The sequence below is a fragment of the Zingiber officinale genome, chromosome 2A, assembly GCF_018446385.1.
Source record: "Zingiber officinale cultivar Zhangliang chromosome 2A, Zo_v1.1, whole genome shotgun sequence".
NCBI classification, from domain to species: Eukaryota; Viridiplantae; Streptophyta; class Magnoliopsida; order Zingiberales; family Zingiberaceae; genus Zingiber; species Zingiber officinale.
In genome coordinates, this window is record NC_055988.1 from 2348139 (window position 1) to 2370187 (window position 22049).

The window sequence follows — 22049 nt, forward strand, 5'->3', positions numbered from 1 at the left end:
TTAAGAACTGTCTCTCTGTCAATTGCAGAGAAGCTTTCGAAAACTCCCTTGAGCAATCGCCGGAGTGATTCAGGTTCTCGGCTGGCAATAAAGAAATGCCAAGCTCGCAGAAACCTCCCTACAAGCTCGCGATCTCACTAAGTGCTCATCACCTAAAGAACAGGGGAAGTGGAATGAATCGCGATCACCAATCGATTGATCGGATCGATTACGAAGTCGCGAATGAATCGGGAAATGGATTGGAAGCAAGAACTCCAGAAAAACTCCTCCGAAACTCCTGTCGCCTGATAGAACCCCTCAAGTCGGGAAAACTCTCCCGATCTGAGTTTGTCTGTGGATTGTGGATTGCGAATTGCAAGGATTGCGGCAGAGAAACCTCCCTCTGTCGCAATCTGAAACTCGGGCAATGGTCGCCGGAAACTCGGAATGCCGCCGGTGATGACAGATCTTGAATGAAGGTCTGGTTGTGGAAGGTGCTTACGTTCCGCTCACTGGAGATGGCGAAGATGGCACGGTGAACTGTAGCACAAGCCACTGTTCACTGTGCCGAGATTGGGAATTTGAACTCCACTTGAACCGGTTCAAAACTTGGTTTACTCGGGTTCAACAACTCTTGGGTTAGTAGCACTCACTTGATCCACCAAGTTCAACAGTGCATCAGCGAAGGTCAAGTCTAGATCCAAACTAGCCAACTTGAGTGCCCCCCAATATGACCAATGCGTCCAACATCTTCATCCACGTCAAAAAAATAAAATATATTAAGCACAATCCATGAATTTAAAGTAATTACGAATTGGATTAGCTCAAGATACATCTTGATTAGCAAAATCTAGCTTCCAAATCAATTGCTCAAACAAAAATGAGTCCCAAAGCCAAACAATTCAAATCAAAATAAAGAACCAATTTACATACCATCATATAACATACATGCCCATGTTTTTATTAAAGTGGTGTGTGTAGATATATATACACACACGTCGAGATTTAATAGTCTCCGCATATTGTTTTACTTCCATCGACGGCAATCACTTGACCGGTGATGAAAGAGGAAGAAGGAAGGCAAAGAAAAGCAATTGAAGCTGCCACTTCCTCAGGCTCTCCCACACGCCCAAGCGGAGAACGATGACACCACTTTGCTACCAGTTCTTCGTTCTCCATGAACTATTAAACATAAAACTTTTATGCAATTTAAATTTTTATGATATTTAAATGAAAAGGAACAATTAAGTACAATTAGATAAGTGATTGCATACCCACTCAGCCATCGGCGTATTGATGACACCGGGAGCAACACAATTGATACGAATATTGTCCTTAGCCCATTCGCAAGCGAGGCATCTAGTGAGTTGGTTCATGGCTCCTAAAGACAAACCAATTTTCATGTTGCATTTAGATATTAACATGGTTTTTTTTTTATATATTTTTGGAGAATAATTAGGATACCCTTAGATGCTCCATAGACGGACATAAAAGAGGTTCCTTCGAGACTAGCAATTGAAGAAATGAAGATGATATTGCCCCGTCCAGATGCCTTGAGAAGAGGATGAGCGAGTTGACTCAAATGGAAACCAGCTTCCAAGTTAGCGTTCATTGTGTGCTTGTAGTCCTCTTGAGTCACCTCTAAAACTGGTTTAATGTAACCAAACGCTACATTATTAACCTACACAAACAGTCAATCGAATTCAGTTAACAATTAGAGAAATAAAAAATATTTAACTATTTTATCAAAGCTACTACAAGAACAAATGTCGAATCATCACCAGGATATTGAGTTTGCCGTGGAAGATGGCGCTCACTTCCTCTATCAGCTTCTCCCTCTCCTCCGAGGAGGAGACGTCACAGACCGAACCAGTCACCTGAAGCTTCAGGTCTCTCCATTTCTGCAAACTCTGTTTCAGCTCTGCTTCATTCCTGGCGCACGTATGAACTTCTGCTCCAAATCTTGCTAGTTCTTCCACAATAGCACACCTGTAATAACAACAACAATAGCAACAACAACAACAAAATAATAATAATAATAATAATAAAAATAAAAAGCCTATAAAAAGATGATAACAGACAAATATCTACCCTATCCCTTTGGATCCGCCAGTGACCAAGGCTGTTGCTCCTCGAAGAGACCATCTGTTTCCCAACTCCATCGATTGCTGCTATCTGATCAATTCTCAGAGAAAAGTGACTATATATAGACTCTGTTATTGCTTTTATATATATATATATATATATATATATATATATATATATATATATATATATATATAAAAGAAATATATAGATAAAAGAGAAGTGCACAAATAAAAAATAATATTTTTCCTATGACCACACACACAAATAAACTAAAGAGTTTACTTTGCTGTCGTTGTGTCTTTCATTGGAGGGATGGATGGGTGAGTTGGGTTGCTTGAATTGGATTGGATAGAGAAAATTCATTAAAAAAATTCTTTTTTTTCCTCGGCTATAATTATCTTTTTTATGTGATAAAAAGTGAACACGTTCGTCCATAGCACTCCCGTCAATTCATCTCAGGGCCAACACAGAAAAGTTAAATCACGAATGACTACTAACTTTTATAATAGTGACTAACACATAAGAGAAGTATTTATCTTTGTTTTGTCGAAATTTGAATCCCAGATTTCATTATGACAATATTTTATGTATTAATCATTAGATTCATCCGAAAGGATTATAATTATCTTTTCTTGAAGTACCACGTAAGTGATGATTGATGAGGGTTTTTTATTTTTGGAAACAATAAAGACGCCTTAAATTTTTTTTTAAGGAAGAATTAAAATCAAATGGGTATCTGTCTCATGAATTTTTCCCAATTGGATAGAGAAAATTCATTAAAAAAAATCTTTTTTGATTTTTGTTTTTGCTTCGGCCATAATTGTTCTTTCTTTACCACGTAGGTGATGATTGATGACGCATTGTTTTTTTGGGAAACAATGAAGGACACCTTAAATTTTACCAATCATGGATATTTTTTTTTCCCAAAAAGAATCAAAATCAAATGGTGTCTACCTCATTAATGTTTTTCCAAATTGGATAGAGAAATTTCATTAATTTTTTTTTTTGCTTCGGCCATAATTGTCTTTTTTTTTTTTTTTTTTTTTGAAGGACCACGTAGGTGGTGATTGATGACGTGTTTTTTTTTTTTTGTAAACAATAAAAAGACGCCTTAAATTTTACCAATCATGGGTACTTTTTCACAAAACGAATTAAAATTAAATGGGTAAGTGAAGCAAACTATTATTCGGTCAGAGGCTTGCTAAATATATCAATAAGTAGAATCAACATAAATAAGTTTAATTTCTCTTCTTGTCATATAATCTTTGATAAAGTGATATCTGTCCCTGAGGTTATGGTACAATGATAAAACATTTATTAGGTCTTTTCAGATGAGTCTAGTGGCTAGCACATGAGGTGTTACCATAATAAAGTCTGGGGTTCAAATCTCGGTAAAGTCGAGATAAATACCTCCCTTATGTGTTAGTCACTATTCCAAAGGCTAGTAGTCGCCCGTGATTTACCTCCTCCGTGTTGGCCTTGGGACGGATTGGCGGAGGCGCTGAGGATGAGCGTATTCACTTTTTACCACAACGATAAGATATTTAGATTATCACTCAGACGTCTACGGTTTGAGCCCCACCTATGATGAATTTGTAAGAATTTTCTCTCCAAATGAGACATGCAACTAAAAGATGTTGGATCCGATTTACCCTGGTGGCCGGTGGAAAACTTCCATGGGACCGGGCCGGTCACCTCAGGCTCGACGTTACTTAACTTGGTTAATCATTTTTTTTCTAATAAAGTGATGTCAGACCGATCACCTCTAGAGATAGTCAATGAGATTAATTGAGATTAACATTTTTTTTCTTCTAATAAAGTGATGCATGTCCCCGGGCTATGGTGCCGTGGTAGGATATCCAGGTTGTCACCCAGGCACCCGTGGTTCGAACCATAACTACGGCATATTTATATAAATTTTTCCTCCAAATGGAGGGCGTAATTAAAGGATGTTGGGCTTCTGGGCTGGTCGCCGCGTGCGCTTCCCGATTTACCCTGGTGGCCAGTGGGAAACTTCTGTAGGACTGAACCAGTCATCCCAGGGATAGTCAATGAGGCTAACTGGAATTATCATTTTTTTTCTAATAAAGTGATGTCATCCTCGGGGCCATGGTGCCATGGTAGGATATCCAGGTTATCACCCAAGCACCCGCGGTTCGAACCCCAATTATGACGTATCTGTAGGAATTTTTCCTCCAAATGGGGGGGGGGAGGCGTAACTAAAGGATGCTGGGCTTCTAGACTGACCACCGCGTGTACTTCCCGATTTACCCTGGTAGCCGGTAGGAAACTTCCGTGGGGTCAGGCCGGTTACCATAGAGATAGTCAATGCGGCTAATTAGGATTATCATTTTTTTCTAATAAAGTGATGCCCGCGGTTTGAATCCCAGTTACGGCGTATTTGCAAAAAATTTTCCTCCAAATGAGGAGCGTAACCAAAAGATGCTGAGCTTCTGGGCTGGCTGTCGCGTGCGCTTCTCGATTTACCCTAGTGACCGGTGGAAAATTTTCATGGGATCGGGCCGGTCACCCCCAGAGATAGTCAGTGAGACTAACTGGGATTATCATTTTTTTTCCAATAAAGTGATGTCGGTCCCCGAGGCCATGGTGTCGCGGTAGGACTTTTAGGTTGTCACCCAGGCACCCGCGGTTCGTACCCCAGCTACAACGTATTTTCAGGAATTTTTTCTCCAAATGGGGGACGTAATCAAAGGATGCTGGGCTTCTGGGTTGGCCGCCACGTGCGCTTCCCTATTTACCCTGGTGACCGGTGGAAAACTTCCGTGGGACCGGTCCAGTCACCCCGAGGGATAGTCAATGAGGCTAACTGGGATTACCATGTTTTTCTAATAAAGTGATGTTGTCCCTGGGGCTATGGTTCCGCGGTAGGATATCCAAGTTGTTACTCAAGCACCCGCGGTTCGATCATCAGTTATGGTGTATTTGAAAGAATTTTTCCTCTAAATGGGGGGTGCAATCAAAATACTGGGCTTCTAGGCTAGCCGCCGCATGCGCTTTCCGATTTACCCTAGTGACCGGTGGAAAATTTTCATGGGATCGGGCCGGTCACCCCCAGAGATAGTCAGTGAGACTAACTGGGATTATCATTTTTTTCCCAATAAAGTGATGTCGGTCCCCGAGGCCATGGTGTCGCGGTAGGACTTTTAGGTTGTCACCCAGGCACCCGCGGTTCGAACCCAGCTACAACGTATTTGCAGGAATTTTTTCTCCAAATGGGGGACGTAATCAAAGGATGCTGGGCTTCTGGGTTGGCCGCCACGTGCGCTTCCCTATTTACCCTAGTGACCGGTGGAAAACTTCCGTGGGACCGGTCCAGTCACCCCGAGAGATAGTCAATGAGGCTAACTGGGATTACCATGTTTTTCTAATAAAGTGATGTTGTCCCTGGGGCTATGGTTCCGCGGTAGGATATCCAAGTTGTTACTCAAGCACCCACGGTTCGATCATCAGTTATGGTGTATTTGAAAGAATTTTTCCTCTAAATGGGGGGTGCAATCAAAATACTGGGCTTCTAGGCTAGCCGCCGCATGCGCTTTCCGATTTACCCTAGTGACCGGTGGAAAATTTTCATGGGATCGGGCCGGTCACCCCCAGAGATAGTCAGTGAGACTAACTGGGATTATCATTTTTTTCCCAATAAAGTGATGTCGGTCCCCGAGGCCATGGTGTCGCGGTAGGACTTTTAGGTTGTCACCCAGGTACCCGTGGTTCGTACCCCAGCTACAACGTATGTTCAGGAATTTTTTCTCCAAATGGGGGGCGTAATCAAAGGATGCTGGGCTTCTGGGTTGGCCGCCACGTGCGCTTCCCTATTTACCCTGGTGACCGGTGGAAAACTTCCGTGGGACCGGTCCAGTCACCCCGAGGGATAGTCAATGAGGCTAACTGGGATTACCATGTTTTTCTAATAAAGTGATGTTGTCCCTGGGGCTATGGTTCCGCGGTAGGATATCCAAGTTGTCACTCAAGCACCCGCGGTTCGATCCTCAGTTATGGTGTATTTGAAAGAATTTTTCCTCTAAATGGGGGGTGCAATCAAAATACTGGGCTTCTAGGCTAGCCGCCGTATGCGCTTTCCGATTTACCCTGGTTGCCGGTGGGAAACTTTCATGAGGTCGAGTCGGTCACCCCCAGAGATAGTCAATAAGGCTAACTGGAATTATATTATTTTTTTCTAATAAAATGGTGTTTTACTTTAATGTGCTTTGTCCTAGAGTATTGCATCAAATATTTGGTCAAATTTATAGTGTTCACATTATCACACAAAATCTTGACTTTTGAGTAGTAAACTGCATAATTTTCTAGGGTATGCATCATCCAAAATAATTGAGTCACACAACCACCCATAGCTACATACTCAGCCTCGATTGGTCCCCTCGGGATGGTCTAGTGGCTAGCACATGAGAGCCCTTGAAATGTATCGGAGGCAGCTTGAAAGCCATGTGGACCTTGATATGCTGGGAGAGGTTGAATACTCTATTGCTGTGTGTCCCGATATTTGAAATCTGAATGATCTCTCTAATTAGGCATATACACATTATGAACTAGGGTGGGTAGCCCTAAGGTTGCTCAGAAACATACTGATGTGTGTTCTCATACCTGAAATCTGGAAACCCATTCCAATTAGAATTGTAGGAATTCGAAAATGAATCATACTTGTCCTACTAATAAGGCTAATGGTATTGAGAATTAGGCTAATAATATGAAGGCTCATGCTAATAATACTGAGGTTCAGGCTAGTAACACTAAGGCTCGCTAGGAAAAGCATTCGCTCTCGGGTACATGATGGGGGCATTGATCAAATGAATGAGCTAGACTACCACACATTCGACAAGAGCTCATTTGTGGAATTGATTACATTTGTTGAGAATTATTCCTGATGTATTGTCTGACAAGAAGGTCTATCTCATCCAATTGATTTGTATTGCTCTGTTACCCAATACCCAAATTATAAGCTAAATTAACTCCTCTAAATTGCTGAAAATATGGATCCATGTTATCAAAATAATGTCCTAGTCTTATTTGAAACACTAAAACAAACAAAATCACCAAACATGAGAAGCTTAAAAGATAAAACACACAGATATAATTGAATTAAGCTCTAAACAATTTTTGGATTTTTGTAAAAGAATAATAAAACAATCCTATTGCACAAAGAGGGGAAATACCTCTCAACCTCTAACGTGGAAGAAGCGGAAAAGAGATTGCTCTAACGCAAAAGAAGAGGAAGAGGGAAAGAGATTGCGTGGAGCAACGAGACGAAGAAGAGGAAGAAGAAAAAGAGTTACCGTGGTTCAGTGATATGCCTACTACACAAAACGATCGAAGTTTTATTAGAATTTCTCTAGAAAAGAAAATCACATTTAATGATTCTCATGATATAATAGGTTTACAATGATCCGTATAAATAATGTCTAAACCCTAGATCCAGTAACTTCATTCCCTATATAACCAAGGGCCTACACAGCCTCCACGCGCCACAACTTCCTTCGCCGGCAGCTACCGTGCTCTGTAGCCTCTTTCGCCTACATCCACCACCCGCCGTAGCTTCCTTTGTCGGAAGCTATCGCGCTCCATAGACTCTTTTGCCGGCAATCACCACGCGCCACAACTTCTTTCGCCAGCAACCATCGCGTGCCGCAACTTCTTTTGCTGGCAGCCACCGCGCGCCGCAACCACTGCACTGCAGGCCCCCTTGTCGGCAGCCTCCACGTGCCGACAATCCATGTGTCGGCAGTTCACTCGCTCACTTTGCCTCAATTCCAATTCCGTGTCACTATTGTGTTCTGACCCTTATGCTGATCCAGTTTGTGTGTCGTATCCCGAGCTACAGTCGTAGTGCAACCCGTTGTTGTGTTTCGGCCTACGCACTTATGGTGTTTCAGCCTATGTGCCAATATTATATCTCGGTCTGCATGCCGATGTCATCTCCCGGCCTACGTGCCATCATTATCTCTCAGTCGATATGTCATTTTCCGGATCCAGGTCACGCTGGGCTTTAGGCAGGCAGATCCGGCTCCTCAACTGAGACATTCATCTACCCTTTCGGATTATGACAACTCGATCAACATTGTTATTAGCTTACCGATCCATCTGATGGCGCCCCCCGAGGCCAGGATACGTCGTTGTACTCATCCTGTATTTATTTTGTTGCTCAACTACTATTCGACTGTTTACATATTCGTGGGACCCGCCTCGAGCATCGAGGTACTTGGGACCGGGGTAACTCGGTCGCTGACTACAGGTACTGTTGACCAGAGGGCCTCTGATGACTTGGTCAACACAGAAGATAGCTCACCAACCAGGTCATGGAGATGCGGTCAATATTCTAGCCACGTCACACCGGCAGTTCTGTCTTCTCATATTCCCGACAGGATCAAATAGCATTCTAACTATCGCATAACAACTTGACTCCAATTTGCTGAACTGTAGAATACCGAAAAATGGCGAATAATAATAAGGGAATTTTTGAAAATTTTTCGGAGCTCGTATGGACGAGTTTACGGGGATAAAAACGGGGCCCGGGAAAGCCTGTTTAGGCTGTTCATTTAAGCGAGGAAAAGTTGAATTTATTTATTTACTTTCTTTTTTCTTTTGTTCTTTGTTTTCGCCGAATTCTTTCCTTTCTCTCCCGCGCGCCCAACGTCGTGCCCTAGCTGGCGCCGCACGGCAGTTTCTCTTCTTCCCAAGCATACAATAACCCTACTCGATCCTTCCTCTTCATCTTCTTCTCCCTCTGTGCTTTTGCCCGACGGCGTAGCCAAGCGCCGGCCACCAAGTCTGGTACCAGTCGCTTGTGCCCTAGCTAGCCACCGACGCCGTCGCCCTCGCCGTGGAGATCCCAATGGCGCCGCCGACACTCTCCTGTGCCTAACATCCTCTTCCCTAGCGACGACACTCGGCGCCGACGCCGATCCACCTCCGCCGGCCACCGGTCCGACCTAGCGCCGGCAGCCGAGTTTCATCTGTGCCCTAGACCGTTGGCTCTTGGTGTCTCCTCATCGCGGAATCAGGGGGTCTTTTCTTGCCGCTGCTCTCTACTGGTTCGTCACCGCAGTGGCTTTGGGAAGGAGGTTACCAATCTGGTTTAGTAAGATTGGATTGGTATTATGTTAATTTCATGTTCTGTATAGAAGTTGAGATTGATAAGTGACTGAGCAGTCTTGTCTCTTGCTCACCAGGGGTATCCGGTGTGGAAATCGCAATCTGGTAGTGGTGGATTGTTTTGGGTCTTTTCTTGATCCGAGCAGCGAGGTGAATTTCCAGCAGGTGAGGTATTAATTTTGGGGAATTAGGAATTTGATCTTGTTGTAGCATACATAGATTTGAAGCTAGAAATGAATAGTATAGAAATTTATTTAAGTTTAAGTTGTTTATGTGTAAATGGATTAGGTTGGGAATTTATCTAGTGGTATGTTTAGGGTTTTACCCTAATTTAGTGTTAGAGATTTTTATTTAGCTATTTTATTGGATATTAGCTAAATAAAAATGTATATATTGGTGATACAGGACCATGACATGAGACGAGTATCTCGACATCGTATTTGGATAAGTTTGGACTTTTCGATTTGGAGGCGGGTACTTTGACTTTTTGTCTTTTGATATGCATAGTAATGTCTTTAACAAATAGCAACGATTGTGTTTTCTTATCTGCTTCGGTTGATCACTACCTGATCTGTTACATGCTTGTTTGTTTATTTGTTATGTACATCATGTTAGTATTTACCTGATTATATATACTTATAGAGGTAGTGACACAATCATGTTATTTGTTAAGTTCAGGACCTGGGGTTTTTAATACCTTATCTGATCCGTGTGCCTTTGATTTGGTTCATTTTCCTATGTTACACATTTTATACATGTATGGATATTGCTATGCTGTTCAGTATTTTGTCATGTTTAGTATCATGCACCATTCGCATGATTGCATGCTGCGCGATAGCTTGCTCCATTATTGTTGAGCACATCGCCAGTTTCATCACTGTCGGTGCTCCGTTGGTCCACTCATGGGTAGCGTGTCGCAGCGTGATAGTACGTCAGTTTGGCTATATCCATGCTCTGTTGGTCCGCTCATGGGTAGTGTGATGCAGCGTGGTAGCATGTCAGGGATCCCTCCCCGTCATGGTGTACCGGGAGATGAGAGCATTGTGCTCCCCCATTATGATTTGGGGTAGGAGGATAGGTGTACTCCGACAGCATCTCATCCACTCGGTCACTCATCAGGGGCAGTGATGGCAGAGTGCACAGTTGTCACAGCCCTACCCACTCGGTCTCACTATTGTGTGTGAGATGACTGACTCGCGTCAGGGGTGACCATGACATTTGCATCATATGCATGATGCATTTATTGTTTGTGTTTGCTGCATTTACTTGCTGCATTTATATGGATGCATATGATTGACATGCATACAGGATTTATGTCACTCTCGGTGTGACGACCTGTTGTACTTATACCTTGGTCATGGTTAGTACAGTTTTCTCCTGCTTTATTCAGTTGCATTTATCCTTCTTGTATCAGGAAACTGTACGCATGATTAGTGCTGATTGTTATTTTCTTTATTATGCATATCAGTTGATACCCGCTGAGTGTTGGACTCACACCCTCCTCCGTTGTTATTTTCAGGTTGATGCTGTCCAGAGAGAGTTCCAGTCGCTAGTCCCCCTGCAGTCCACGAAGACGAGTGTTGCTCTTTTAGTTTTTCTTGTTTAGACTGTGTTAGACTTATTCTGCTTTTGACATCTGGACTTATATTAGTTTACTTTTGGATATTGCCTATGAGTTTTATTGGATTTGTTTTACTACACGCCTGCCTAGACGGCAGAAGAGGTAAGTTGATTTTATCGTCGGATTTGAGCTTTATGAGTGTAGTGGAGTAGGACATCAGTTTTGTGCTTTATGAGTGTAGTTGAGTAGGGTTGTTTTTGAGTCTTCTTATCATTGCTTCTTAGTTTTTCACTATTAAATTGTGTGGATGTTGGATGTGTGATTGTTGCTTATTTATTACTGTTATTGTTCCGGCCGTGTTGGTCGAGCTATATGTGGCATAGAGGGCATTGTAGAAAGTTTCAGATTGTCACCCGTACAGAGGAGGTGCTTTCAAAATTTCTTCGGACAGGGACTCCCCCGAGGCGTGACATGAACACTCAGTTCTCTGACTAATCCTATAAGCCATAGAGCTTCATTTACTGCTTTAGCTGCTGCCATGTACTTCGACTTTGTAGTAGACAATGCAATAATAGCTTAAATTATAGACTTCCAACAGATAGGTCCTCCTGCTATAGTGAACGTGTATCTTGTAGTAAACCTCATATCATCTAAATTTCTACATAGTTTGCATCCATGTACCCAGCAATTGAAGGATCTTCCGATTGTCTATTGAACATGATGTCATAATCAGTTGTATTTCTCAAGTCTCTGAAAATCTACATCACTGCATCCCAATGAGGTCAATCAGAGCATAAGATACCACCTCTTAAAAATTCACTTGTCCTTCTCAGAGATGTATATCACCTCCTAAGAAGATATAGGGTCTCCACTATTTGTTATAAGCGCATAAGATAATAATTCTTTGAATCTATATATGGTGGGTGACTTTATGACTCGTCTCATTCTTCCACCAGCTATAATATGATGTTTCTTGTGCTTTGAGCTAGAATCATCAAAGTCATGTGCCTCTAGCTCCATCTGCACAATATATTTCTCCTTGTTGCTCTGTAGTATTTCCTTTCCTTCTTCCTAAGTATGTTGTAGCATGACCTTCTAGTCAAACACCACATCTCTGCTGATCATCATTATTTTTGCCTTAAGATCCTAAAGCTTAAAGCCTTTAACATATTTCTTATACCCAAGAAAAATACACTACTTTGACTTCACATCTAGTTTTGATCTTTTCTCACTAGATATGTATATATAAGTTAAACATCCAAAAACTCAAAGATGAGAGTAATCTACTGGATTCCCTGTGTATACTTCCTTTGATACTTTGCCTTCTAGTGTTGCTCTTGGTGATCTATTAATGATATGACATGTCATGTTAACTGCTTCCACCTAGAAATTCTTTGCTAGCTCTGTATTTAACATGAGACATCTTGTCTTCTCAATGATTGTCCTATTCAACCTTTTCGCCACACCATTTTGAAGTGGTGTCCTTCAAACCGAGAAATGTCTCATAATCTCATGCTGCTCATAAAATTCCTAAAATATTGAATCCATGTACTTAGTCTCATTGTCTGACCTAAGAGAGATCTCCTTTCCGATCTGGTTCTCCACTTCAGTTTTTCACAATTTAAACTTTGTAAATATTTTTGACTTGTGATACATAAAGTATACCCAGACTATTCATAAGTAATTATCAGTAAAACTCATAAAATATAAGTGCTCTCCTAGTGATGCTACACTAGCTGGTCCCCAGAAATCCGTATGTATATAGTCCAGAATTCCTTCTGTCTTGTGTGTTGCCGTTTTGAATTGTACTTTGCTCTATTTCCCAAGAACATAGAATTTGCATAATTCAAGCTTGTACATCTTAACATTTTTAAAAAAATATTCTTGTAAAGTTCTGGCATCTCACGTTCATCCATATACCATAGTCGCATATGCCACAAGATTGTACTGTCTGATTTAAACTCTATCAAGGTGACTCCACCTACAAATCTAGTCCCTATCAACTTATAGATGTTCCTTGCTAACTTTTATCCTTTCATTATCGTCAGAGCTCCCTTACTGACTTTCATCACCCCGCTTATTGATTTGTAATTGTAACCAATATTATCTAGTGTGCCTAGTGAGATCAAATTTTTCCTTAGATATGGTATGTGTTTGACATTACATAAAATTTTGATCAAACCATCAAACATCTTGATTATAATATTCCCTATGCTGATGACTCTGCAAGATGCATCCTTTCTCATTAATATTAAACTAAAATCCACTACCCTATAGGTGTCAAATCATTCCTTTTTTGTTTAGACTCATGTGATATGAACATGCATAGTCTAAGATCCATGCATCCATCAATTGCTCCGAACTCAACATAATTGATAGGATATCTCTATCACTGCTCTCTAAATTTTCTTTTTCAACCATATTTGCAAACTTTACTGATCTACCTTTGATCTCTGTAACATATTTCTTTATCTCTAGACAATCTCTTTTCATATGATCTTTGCCTCCACACTTGTAACGTGTGATTATCTTATTTCTTCTCGAGTTAGAATGAGTCTTATTGTCGCTGCTCGATCCATACCAAGTTTTACTCCTACTGCGCTCTTGGTTGCTATTTATCACAAGTTCTTCTCCTTGAGAAACATCATCGCTTGTTTTCTTCCTTTGCTGAAAACTTAGCAATGTATCTGTGATCTCCTCCAATTTAAGAGTTTCCTTGCCTCATATTAAAGTAGTTAAATTCTCGTACGTAGGCGATGAATGTAGAGAATTCAGCAACATCAACGCCTTATCTTCATCTTCGATCTTCATATCAACCCACTTCAGATAGCTTACAATCTGGTTGAATATGTTGATGTGCTGACTTAAATTAGTTTCCTCTATCATCTTCAGCTCTAATAATTTCTACTTAAGGTATAGCTTGTTTGTCAATGACTTTGACATATATCGACTTTCCAGCTTTGGTCAAATTTCCACTGGTGACTCCTCGTCCATGACATGGTACATCACATCATTCATAAGACAAATCATGATTGTTGCCACTGCCTTCACCTAAAGTTCTTCCTAATCTGATTTCTCTATGCTTTTTTATTTTCTTTCTCCTAGCCCTTTCACCATGCCTTGTTGTACCAATAATTTCTTGACCTTTCTCTACCATAATCCGAAGTTTTCAGTTTCATCAAATTTCACCATATCAAACTTCGAAGAAGACGCACCTAACATGTTGAAGAAATCTGTCACAAACTCGCTCTGATACCAATTATTGAGCAAAGAGGGGGCAACACTTCTTAATCTTTAACGCGGAAGAAGAGGAAGAAAGAAAGTGATCGTGTAGAGTAATGAGATAAAGACACACAAGAAAGAGCAGACATGAGTAAGAAGAAGAAGAGTTATCGTGGTTAGGAAGCGTGCCTACTCCACAAAAATGACCAAAGTTTTATTAGAATTCTCTTTATACAGGAGAATCACATTTAATAATTCTCATGATACAATAGATTTACAATGATCTCTATAAATAATACCTAAATCCTAGATCCAGTAAAACCATAATAGAATTCAGTTATGAAAATTTATAACAAAATTCTATTACGAAAAAATTTAGTAGATTTTTCTTCCATGACATCCCTCGCATTGGCTATCATTCAGATATGAGCTATTCGTCAACAAATAATAAGTTATCAAATACCATACAGTCCCTGACAATGACACCAAAATTTGATACAAGCACCCCAGATGTTGTACTGCAGATGTATCAAATTACAATTAAAGTTATCGAACCCCTTTACATTAATATGGTATAGAGAAGATTCGAATTATCTCTCACAAGGAATGTAACGATAGGATGATAGCTCTTGGATTGCTTTGCCATTGCTCAAAATTTCTTATCTAAAAATGGGGGTTTGAGTTTAAGTTCTAAGACTGATATGAAATAGCAAAGCAAGTAATGAAATCTAATTCTAATTAATGAAAGACAGTGCAAGTATAGGAAACCTACTCTAACCTCAACTACGATTGCAAGGAAATTAAAAGCAATATAAACTAAGATATTCAATGAAATTAAGCATGAAACAAAACCTGGCATTAAAGAAACCTAATCTAATATAACATAATAGAATTTAAATGAAGACATAAATATAAGAGAAATATGAAACATCTAATTAACAAAGCATTGCAAGAATCTAAGCTAAGAAAAATGTAAAACTAAGATGACAAAAATGGTTGGGGTATTTCAACGAACACTTGGTGAGCATTAAGCAAATTAAGCAATGTGCGTGCAAATTTAACATGGGAGATCATCGAGTGATACAAGCATTCAACACATGATTGAAACATATCAACGCAACAAAAAACAATAATGGACAAGCAATACACAACTAAAGAAAAGGAAAAACTCAACACATCCTACAAATGAACACAAGCTTGTCGATGGAGCTTCTCTTCCTTGGTGGCAAAAGGTGATTTGCTTAACTCAGTGCCTTCGTCAGTCCTTCTTTAGGCCAACACGAAAGAGATAAATCACAAATAGGTTATCTTCCTTGATTAGAGTGGAGGTGGAGAAGCACCTCTTCTCTTCTAACCCGAAGAGAAGAGGGTTGTGGAAGTGGAAAGGGAAACCCAAAGAGGGAGATGACCGACTGGATGGATGAAGGGGGGCTGCCGTGTGAGGAAGAAAGTGGACTCTCCTCTTCTAACCTGAAGAGGAGAGGGGAGAGGGATGATACTCTAGTTCCTCCTCTGCTAACCCGAAGAGTCATAGGAACCCGGGGGCCTATCACGTGGAAGAATCAAAAAAGAAAAATGAAAAGGGGGATAGGGTGATTGCTTCGAGGGGATCGACATCCAATAATCAAATGAAATTAATTAACTAAAAGGAAAATTACTTGTCTTCCAAAATTACATAACGTCTCTTTAAATAGAAACCTAAACTATCTTTTCAAAAGAAAAGGTCTAAAAGAAAAATAAAATAAAAATACATTTTCAAGAAAAAATGTCTTATTAAAACTTATCTAGAAGAAAAATGGAAAAGTCTAAAACTTAAAGGAAATAAAGTTAAAGGATTTATTTGAATAGATCCATTAAAGGATCTTATCATTCCACCGCCCTTCAAAACAACCTTGTCCTCAAGGTTGTTTATCAATAAACTCTGAAAAATTTTCTTGAATGGTATCATATAATTTCCATGTTGCATCATCGATAGATAAATTGCCCCACTAAATTAATAGCTCAATTGTTGCTTGATTGTTCTTCTTCACGAGTCTCCTTTCTAAAGTAGCATAAGGTTGAAATTTAACTGCACCATCTGAATTCACTTCAGGAAGATATTGTTGAGGAGTAAATTTATCGTCTAGTTTCTTCTTTAAACAAGGCACGTGAAATACAGGGTGTATTTTAGAATCTTGTGGAAACTACAAGCGATAAGCAACAGGTCTTTTCACAAAAATGGAATGTTCACGTAAAAGAGTGAGTACTTTATAAAGGTGATGCAAATGATCTTCGAATGATGAACTATAAACAAGGATATCATCAAAGAAAATCAAAACAAACTTGCAGAGATGAGGCCTGAAGATATGGTTCATCAAACTTTGGAATGTAGAAAGTGCATTAGTTAAACCGAAAGGCATTACTAAAAATTCATAATAACCATCATGAGTCCGAAAGGTTATTTTTGGAATGTCCGGCTGATAGATCCTTATCTGATGAAAGCCTGAGCGAAGATCCAATTTTGAGAAGAATAAGGAACCTCCTAATTCATCAAGTAATTTATCAATGATGGGGATGGGGAACTTATCTTTTACTGTAATTTTATTGAGTGCCCGATAATTTACACACATTCACCAACTTTCGTCTTTCTTTCGCACAAGTAATACAGGAGAAGAATACGAGCTTACACTTGGGTGAACAATTCCAGCTTGAAGCATCTCTTGTACAATCTCCTCAATTACCTCATTCTGTATGTAAGGGTAGCAATAAACCGTGACATATGCTGGTGCACTCCCCGGTATTAGAGGTATATGATGATCATGTGAACGTGATGGAGGAAATCCCTTTGGCTCAGCAAATATCATAGAAAATTTTGAAACAAGCGCCTCTAATTCTGGAGGGGTATATGAGATACCTTTAGAATCCTTTTTGATGGAGAGTTGCATGAGAAAAATGGAGCAATCTTTCTTTAATAATCGCTCTGCCTGATAACTACTGATTGATGTGATAGTATCTTGTCTCTTGCCTCTAATGCAAACTTCTTTTCCTTGATCTTGGAAGCGCATTGCTAGTTGAGAGAAATTCCATATTATGTCTCCTAATGTTCTCAACCATTGTGCTCCATGTACAACATCACATCCATCCAGGGGTAGAAGAAAGAGATATGTGATTAATTCATAATTTGGTAAGAAAACTTTAATACCTTCGCATTTTCTTGGACTTGTAAGTGATCTTCCATCCGCCACCTTAACATCAAATGTAGATGATCGCTCTATTTTTTGTTTAAGCCTTCTTGCTAAGGTTGAGTCTAGAAAATTATTGGTGCTTCCTGAATCTATAAGTATCATTACTGGTTGATTTTTAATGAATCCTTTTACCTTCATTGTTTGCGGAGTTTGTAGTCCTTCTAAGGCATGTACTGATATTTCCATAGAGTTATCTTGTATTTCATTGATATTATCTTGTGTTTCACCTTCATCGAATTCATCTTCTTCCTCATAGTTCTCTATTGGTTCAATCATCAGTATCCTCTTTTGCTTGCATTGATGACCACGGTGCCACTTTTCATCGCAATGCCAGCATAATCCCTTTGCCATCCTTTCCTTGATCTCTTCTTTTGTCAATCTATGAGGTGTTGAATAATGTGATGAGTTTTCATGAATTACCTTGTTATTTCTTCTTCCTTCCTCATTGATCTTCTCTTCTTGTAGTCGTGCAAAGGATAAGGCAGCCTTCATGGTGCGAGGATGATTCATTTTTACTTCTCGTCGTATATCAAGGCGAAGTCCTTCAATAAAAGTGCCCAGTAGTTGCTTTTCTGACCAATCACGAGTTAGATTAGAGAGTCACTCAAATCGTCCTTGGTACTCTAGTACGGTTGAAGTCTGTCGAATTTTGGCCAATTCTCCATCAACATTCTCATAACCGGAGGGACCCAATCGATTGATGAGTTCTTCTTTGAATTCCTCCCATTTTGGAGGCCCATGGCATGCTTCAAGCCAGTCATACCATTGGATGACATCACCTTCGAGGTTTATAGATGCTAGTTCTACCTTTGCATTATCTGATGGACTGTGGAAGCGAAAATATTTTTCATCCCTTGAAATCCATCCAATCGGATCGTTGTTCTCCCAGCGAGGAAATTCCACCATCATACGTGGATAGTTGTGCTCTCGATCTTCATTTGAGTTTGCTCCTTGGTTATATTGTTGTTGTCGATACTGCTGATTTATTCTCCTTTTGATTAGTATGCTTGAGCTGGAATCTGCTTCTAAACGATCCTTCAATTCTTGCACTATTGTGACCAACGATGCCATAAAATTTTCGAGTTTATCCATCCTTGTCTCGTGCTTAGCTTCAAATTCCAGAGCCCATTTAGCGTCAGGATGAGATCCTTCGGTCATCATGTCAGAGTGAATTTTCTTCTCTTGAAGTCGGATTAAAACCATGCGCTTGTTGAAGTTGCTGCGAGATACTGTAGGGCGAAGATGAAGTGAACTGCTCTGATACCAAGTTGATAGGAACCCGGGGGCCTATCACGTGGAAGAATCAAAAAAGAAAAATGAAAAGGGGGATAGGGTGATTGCTTCATAGGGATCAACCTCCAATAATCAAATGAAATTGATTAACTAAAAGGGAAATTACTTGTCTTCCAAAATTACATAACGTCTCTTTAAATAAAGACCTAAATTATCTTTTCAAAAGAAAAGGTCTAAAAGAAAAATAAAATAAAAATATATTTTTAAGAGAAAATGTCTTATTAAAACTTATCTAGAAGAAAAAAGAAAAAGTCTAAAACTTAAAGGAAATAAAGTTAAAGGATTTATTTGAATAGATCCATTAAAGGATCTTATCAAAGAGGAGGTGGTCGGAGGTATGGAAAGGAGGAAGACAGAACCGACGGTTGTGAGAAAGGTGGCCGCCGACCTTGGTGGAGCTTGGGCGTATGATGGAACCTCTCCCAATCGAGAGAAGGGGAGGAGGAGAAGATGGAGTGGAGAGGGATGGATGGCCAGCTGACAACGATGAAGCATGGAACCAGTCGGCGAATGGAGGAGAGTAAGATAGTGGTGTGCGTCGGGCTTGTGCGTTGGGGAACTTTGTGCGTGGATGAAGAGGATGGGATGGGAGTTCTGGCCGGCGATGGAGATAGGGATAGTCGGAGCTCATGTTGGTGGTGAAGGTGGCATGGCGGCATCGAGATCTAGAAGAAGATGGCGCCTTTGGGGGAAGCAGAATTGTTCTCCCCTCCGGTCCTCCGGGTCAAGATGAGATAGTGTGAGGGGGTGCTGCGTAAGATTAGTAAACTGATGGGTAGAGGAGATGAACCGGTCCATCTCTTCTTCATTGAACTAAACCCATCAAATCTTAAACCAACCCTGTTCAAGTTGTGAATCTCCTTTGGATGGTGAACCGCTTCAAGTGAACCTCTCAAATCTTGGACCAACTCTCATCAACCCTAGCATCAAGTCCATTTGATGTTATTCAAGCCTTAGTCCATGGTTCATCTTCATTTTCCTACAAATTCATAAAATAATATCAAAAATTAGGGAAAACTTATAATGAGCTCAAAAATATACCATACTCATAAAATATGATATAAGCAGAATTTAAGAATACAGCAGGATAAAATTACCAAGTATAAGAGCCAAAATAATACGTCGAAATGCTCATTATCAAGAGACAATTTATCAATGATAGCAGTCACCTAGAAGATTTCACTCAGGACCATACCTTCCGAGTAGATCTTATGTAGGATCACCTAAAGCATCTAGACTTGGTTGATCATCGTCTTGGAGTTAACTATTTTGTAGTTCAAGAATCGACCCACAATGAATTTTATGGACCCCGTGATGAGCGTATTTCATATAAGATTTTTATTATAATTTGACGCACATATTGTCCCATTTTATATACATATATTTCATGTTTTCATCTCTATGTGCTTTATTTTATTACTATTAGTTCAGAGAACTATTCTTTATTTGTTTTTATTAATAGGATGTGTTTTCGAAACAAAAATGAAATATAAACCTCTTAGAATGTGGAGCTAGATTAAAGAGAATGTTCTAACCATGTCTCATGACACAAGCATGCTCCTACGGCCAAGAAAGATAAAGAATGTGGTGGGAAAAAACTCAATACAGGCTAGCCATAACTCAACATTGACCTCATCATCGAGCCAACATATGAATCGTTCGGAAGAAAAGGGGATTTAAAAGACTATCAAAATGAAACTTTAATCATGTAACATGTTCTGACCTTCGTACGAAAGAAATCGGGTGTAAAATGACACTAAAAAGCCTCCCCGCATATCCCACTATAGGGGGTCATGCTGGTGGGCATGACCAGTGTTGAATTCAACCATTTTTTATAGTCAAACATGGGTGCCCATGTTAGCGGACATGGGCCATGTTAACCTCTGGACTGCTTTGCGAACTAAAAGTAAAACGACTATAACTTTCGACTTAGTTAGATCCAAGTGTCTTGACACAGACTGAGAATTTCAAGACCTACAATTTTGATTCAGGGTTAAACCCAAGAAAACCAAATCAAAATATCAAAAAAGTCATTTTGGCGGAGCCCTGTAAATCTAGCTGATCTATCTTGCCCGACCCAAATTGTAGACCAAATTTTGAAGTACCATAGCTTTTGGCTTAGTTGGAGCTAGGGGTTAATTCACCTATCAAAATATAGATAATTTCAATCTCTACAAGTTTTCTTCAGGGTCTAATCCAAGATAATCGGGTCTAAGGGGTGAAAATTTGATTTTAGTGGAGCCATGTAAATCTACAAATCTCAACAGCTTGGGGGAGGTATTAAAGGGTCAAATAAACCCTTGCTTGACTCATCTTGAATCAGGGGACTTCATCTCCCTCCTTGGGAGAGGGTTTTTCCTTCTTGGGAAATCTCAGAGCTACCATTCGAGGAGTCATCGCTATGATCCATCCACAACCGAAGTGAGGAATTCATCCGAAGACATTGGGAATGCATTGATAAACATTCTCTTCTCTTTTCTTTCCGATTAAAGTTATAGCTTGCTATTTTCTATGTCTTGTGGTTGTATTTCTTTCTCTATGGAGTGATCTTCTAAATTATAGGATATAGGGAGTAACTATGATGTGATATTGATGAATAAACTATGTATTTGGTGATTTCTTTATTCTATAATATGTTTATGTCTTGCTCTTATTTGATTGAATGTGTGTGATGTGTGTGCAATTGGATGTGGGGGTTTGGTCACTATGAAAGGGAAATGCTTTAGATTGTATAACCATTGGTCCTCATGTGATAGAGGGTATCCTTTTAAATAGACTTTTTGGAGTCATTATCTTGAAGAAGGGTTAATTCTTTGCAAGGAATAGCTAACTATTGATTAATGGGGTTTCTCCAACTTAGTGTTAGGAAGTAAATTGAGTAATCTAGACTGTATAACTGTTGGTCCTCAAGTTACAGAGGGTAACCTTTTAAGTGGAATTTCTAGTGTTACCTCTTTACTTAATAGCATTGAAATTGGGGTAAACACTTTGATACTACTTTCATGAGATCATATCGGTAATTTAGTTGGAATCCCTACAAGTATGTAAACATAGAGGTAGAAAAGCGAACAATACTTGGAGACATCAACTAGAATTATAGTGAAATCGAAGTCCTAAAATTGTTCCCTCTAATTCCAACTTCTCCCTTTGACCACTTGCCTTCACTTGACTCCTTCTGCTCTAGGCCATCTCCCAAATTTTCTCCTCTTGCTCTCTCAACTCTCTCTCCTTCTCTTTCAATCTTTTGTTCCCGTGACCAAACACAACTCCAATCTTCTAGATAACTAGTTTTGCAAACTTAACTAGTGCTTACAATTCCTATAGATTCGATATTTATTACTTGATGATATAATTGTACACTTGCGATTACCAACATCACACCTTATTTTTCATCTTGTACTTCTTGTATAAGGACTCCCACAACTTCTCGGTCATTCTCATCATGTTGTACACAACATACAATGAGTTGGCAAGGTGGTTGAGGATATAATTTCAAGAAAAGAACTCAGAATGAGTCCATGCCTCCACTGCACTGATGGTATGAACATTAGCATTCT

At 39.8% G+C, this 22049-nt stretch overlaps 1 protein-coding gene across 1 annotated transcript; it reads right to left on the reverse strand.

Annotated features, from left to right (window-relative positions):
- Positions 1-888: 888 nt before the first annotated feature.
- LOC122040377 (tropinone reductase homolog At5g06060-like) lies at positions 889-2141 on the reverse strand. The gene is made up of 5 exons (XM_042599693.1): positions 2071-2141; positions 1761-1968; positions 1444-1660; positions 1254-1360; positions 889-1161 (listed from the first exon to the last, which is right to left on the reverse strand). The coding sequence occupies exons 1-5, from the start codon at positions 2139-2141 to the stop codon at positions 985-987; spliced, it is 780 nt and encodes a 259-aa protein (XP_042455627.1). The 3' UTR covers positions 889-984.
- Between the last annotated feature and the right edge of the window lie 19908 nt (positions 2142-22049).

Coding starts and splice junctions, on each gene's coding strand:
- LOC122040377 (XM_042599693.1), bottom strand. CDS start 2,141: ATGGAGTTGGGAAACAGATGGTCTCTTCGAGGAGCAACAGCCTTGGTC. Junction 1,361..1,443: donor CGTCTATGGAGCATCTAAGG/GTATCCTAATTA, acceptor GTTTGTCTTTAG/GAGCCATGAACCAACTCACT. Junction 1,162..1,253: donor ATACGCCGATGGCTGAGTGG/GTATGCAATCAC, acceptor TATGTTTAATAG/TTCATGGAGAACGAAGAACT.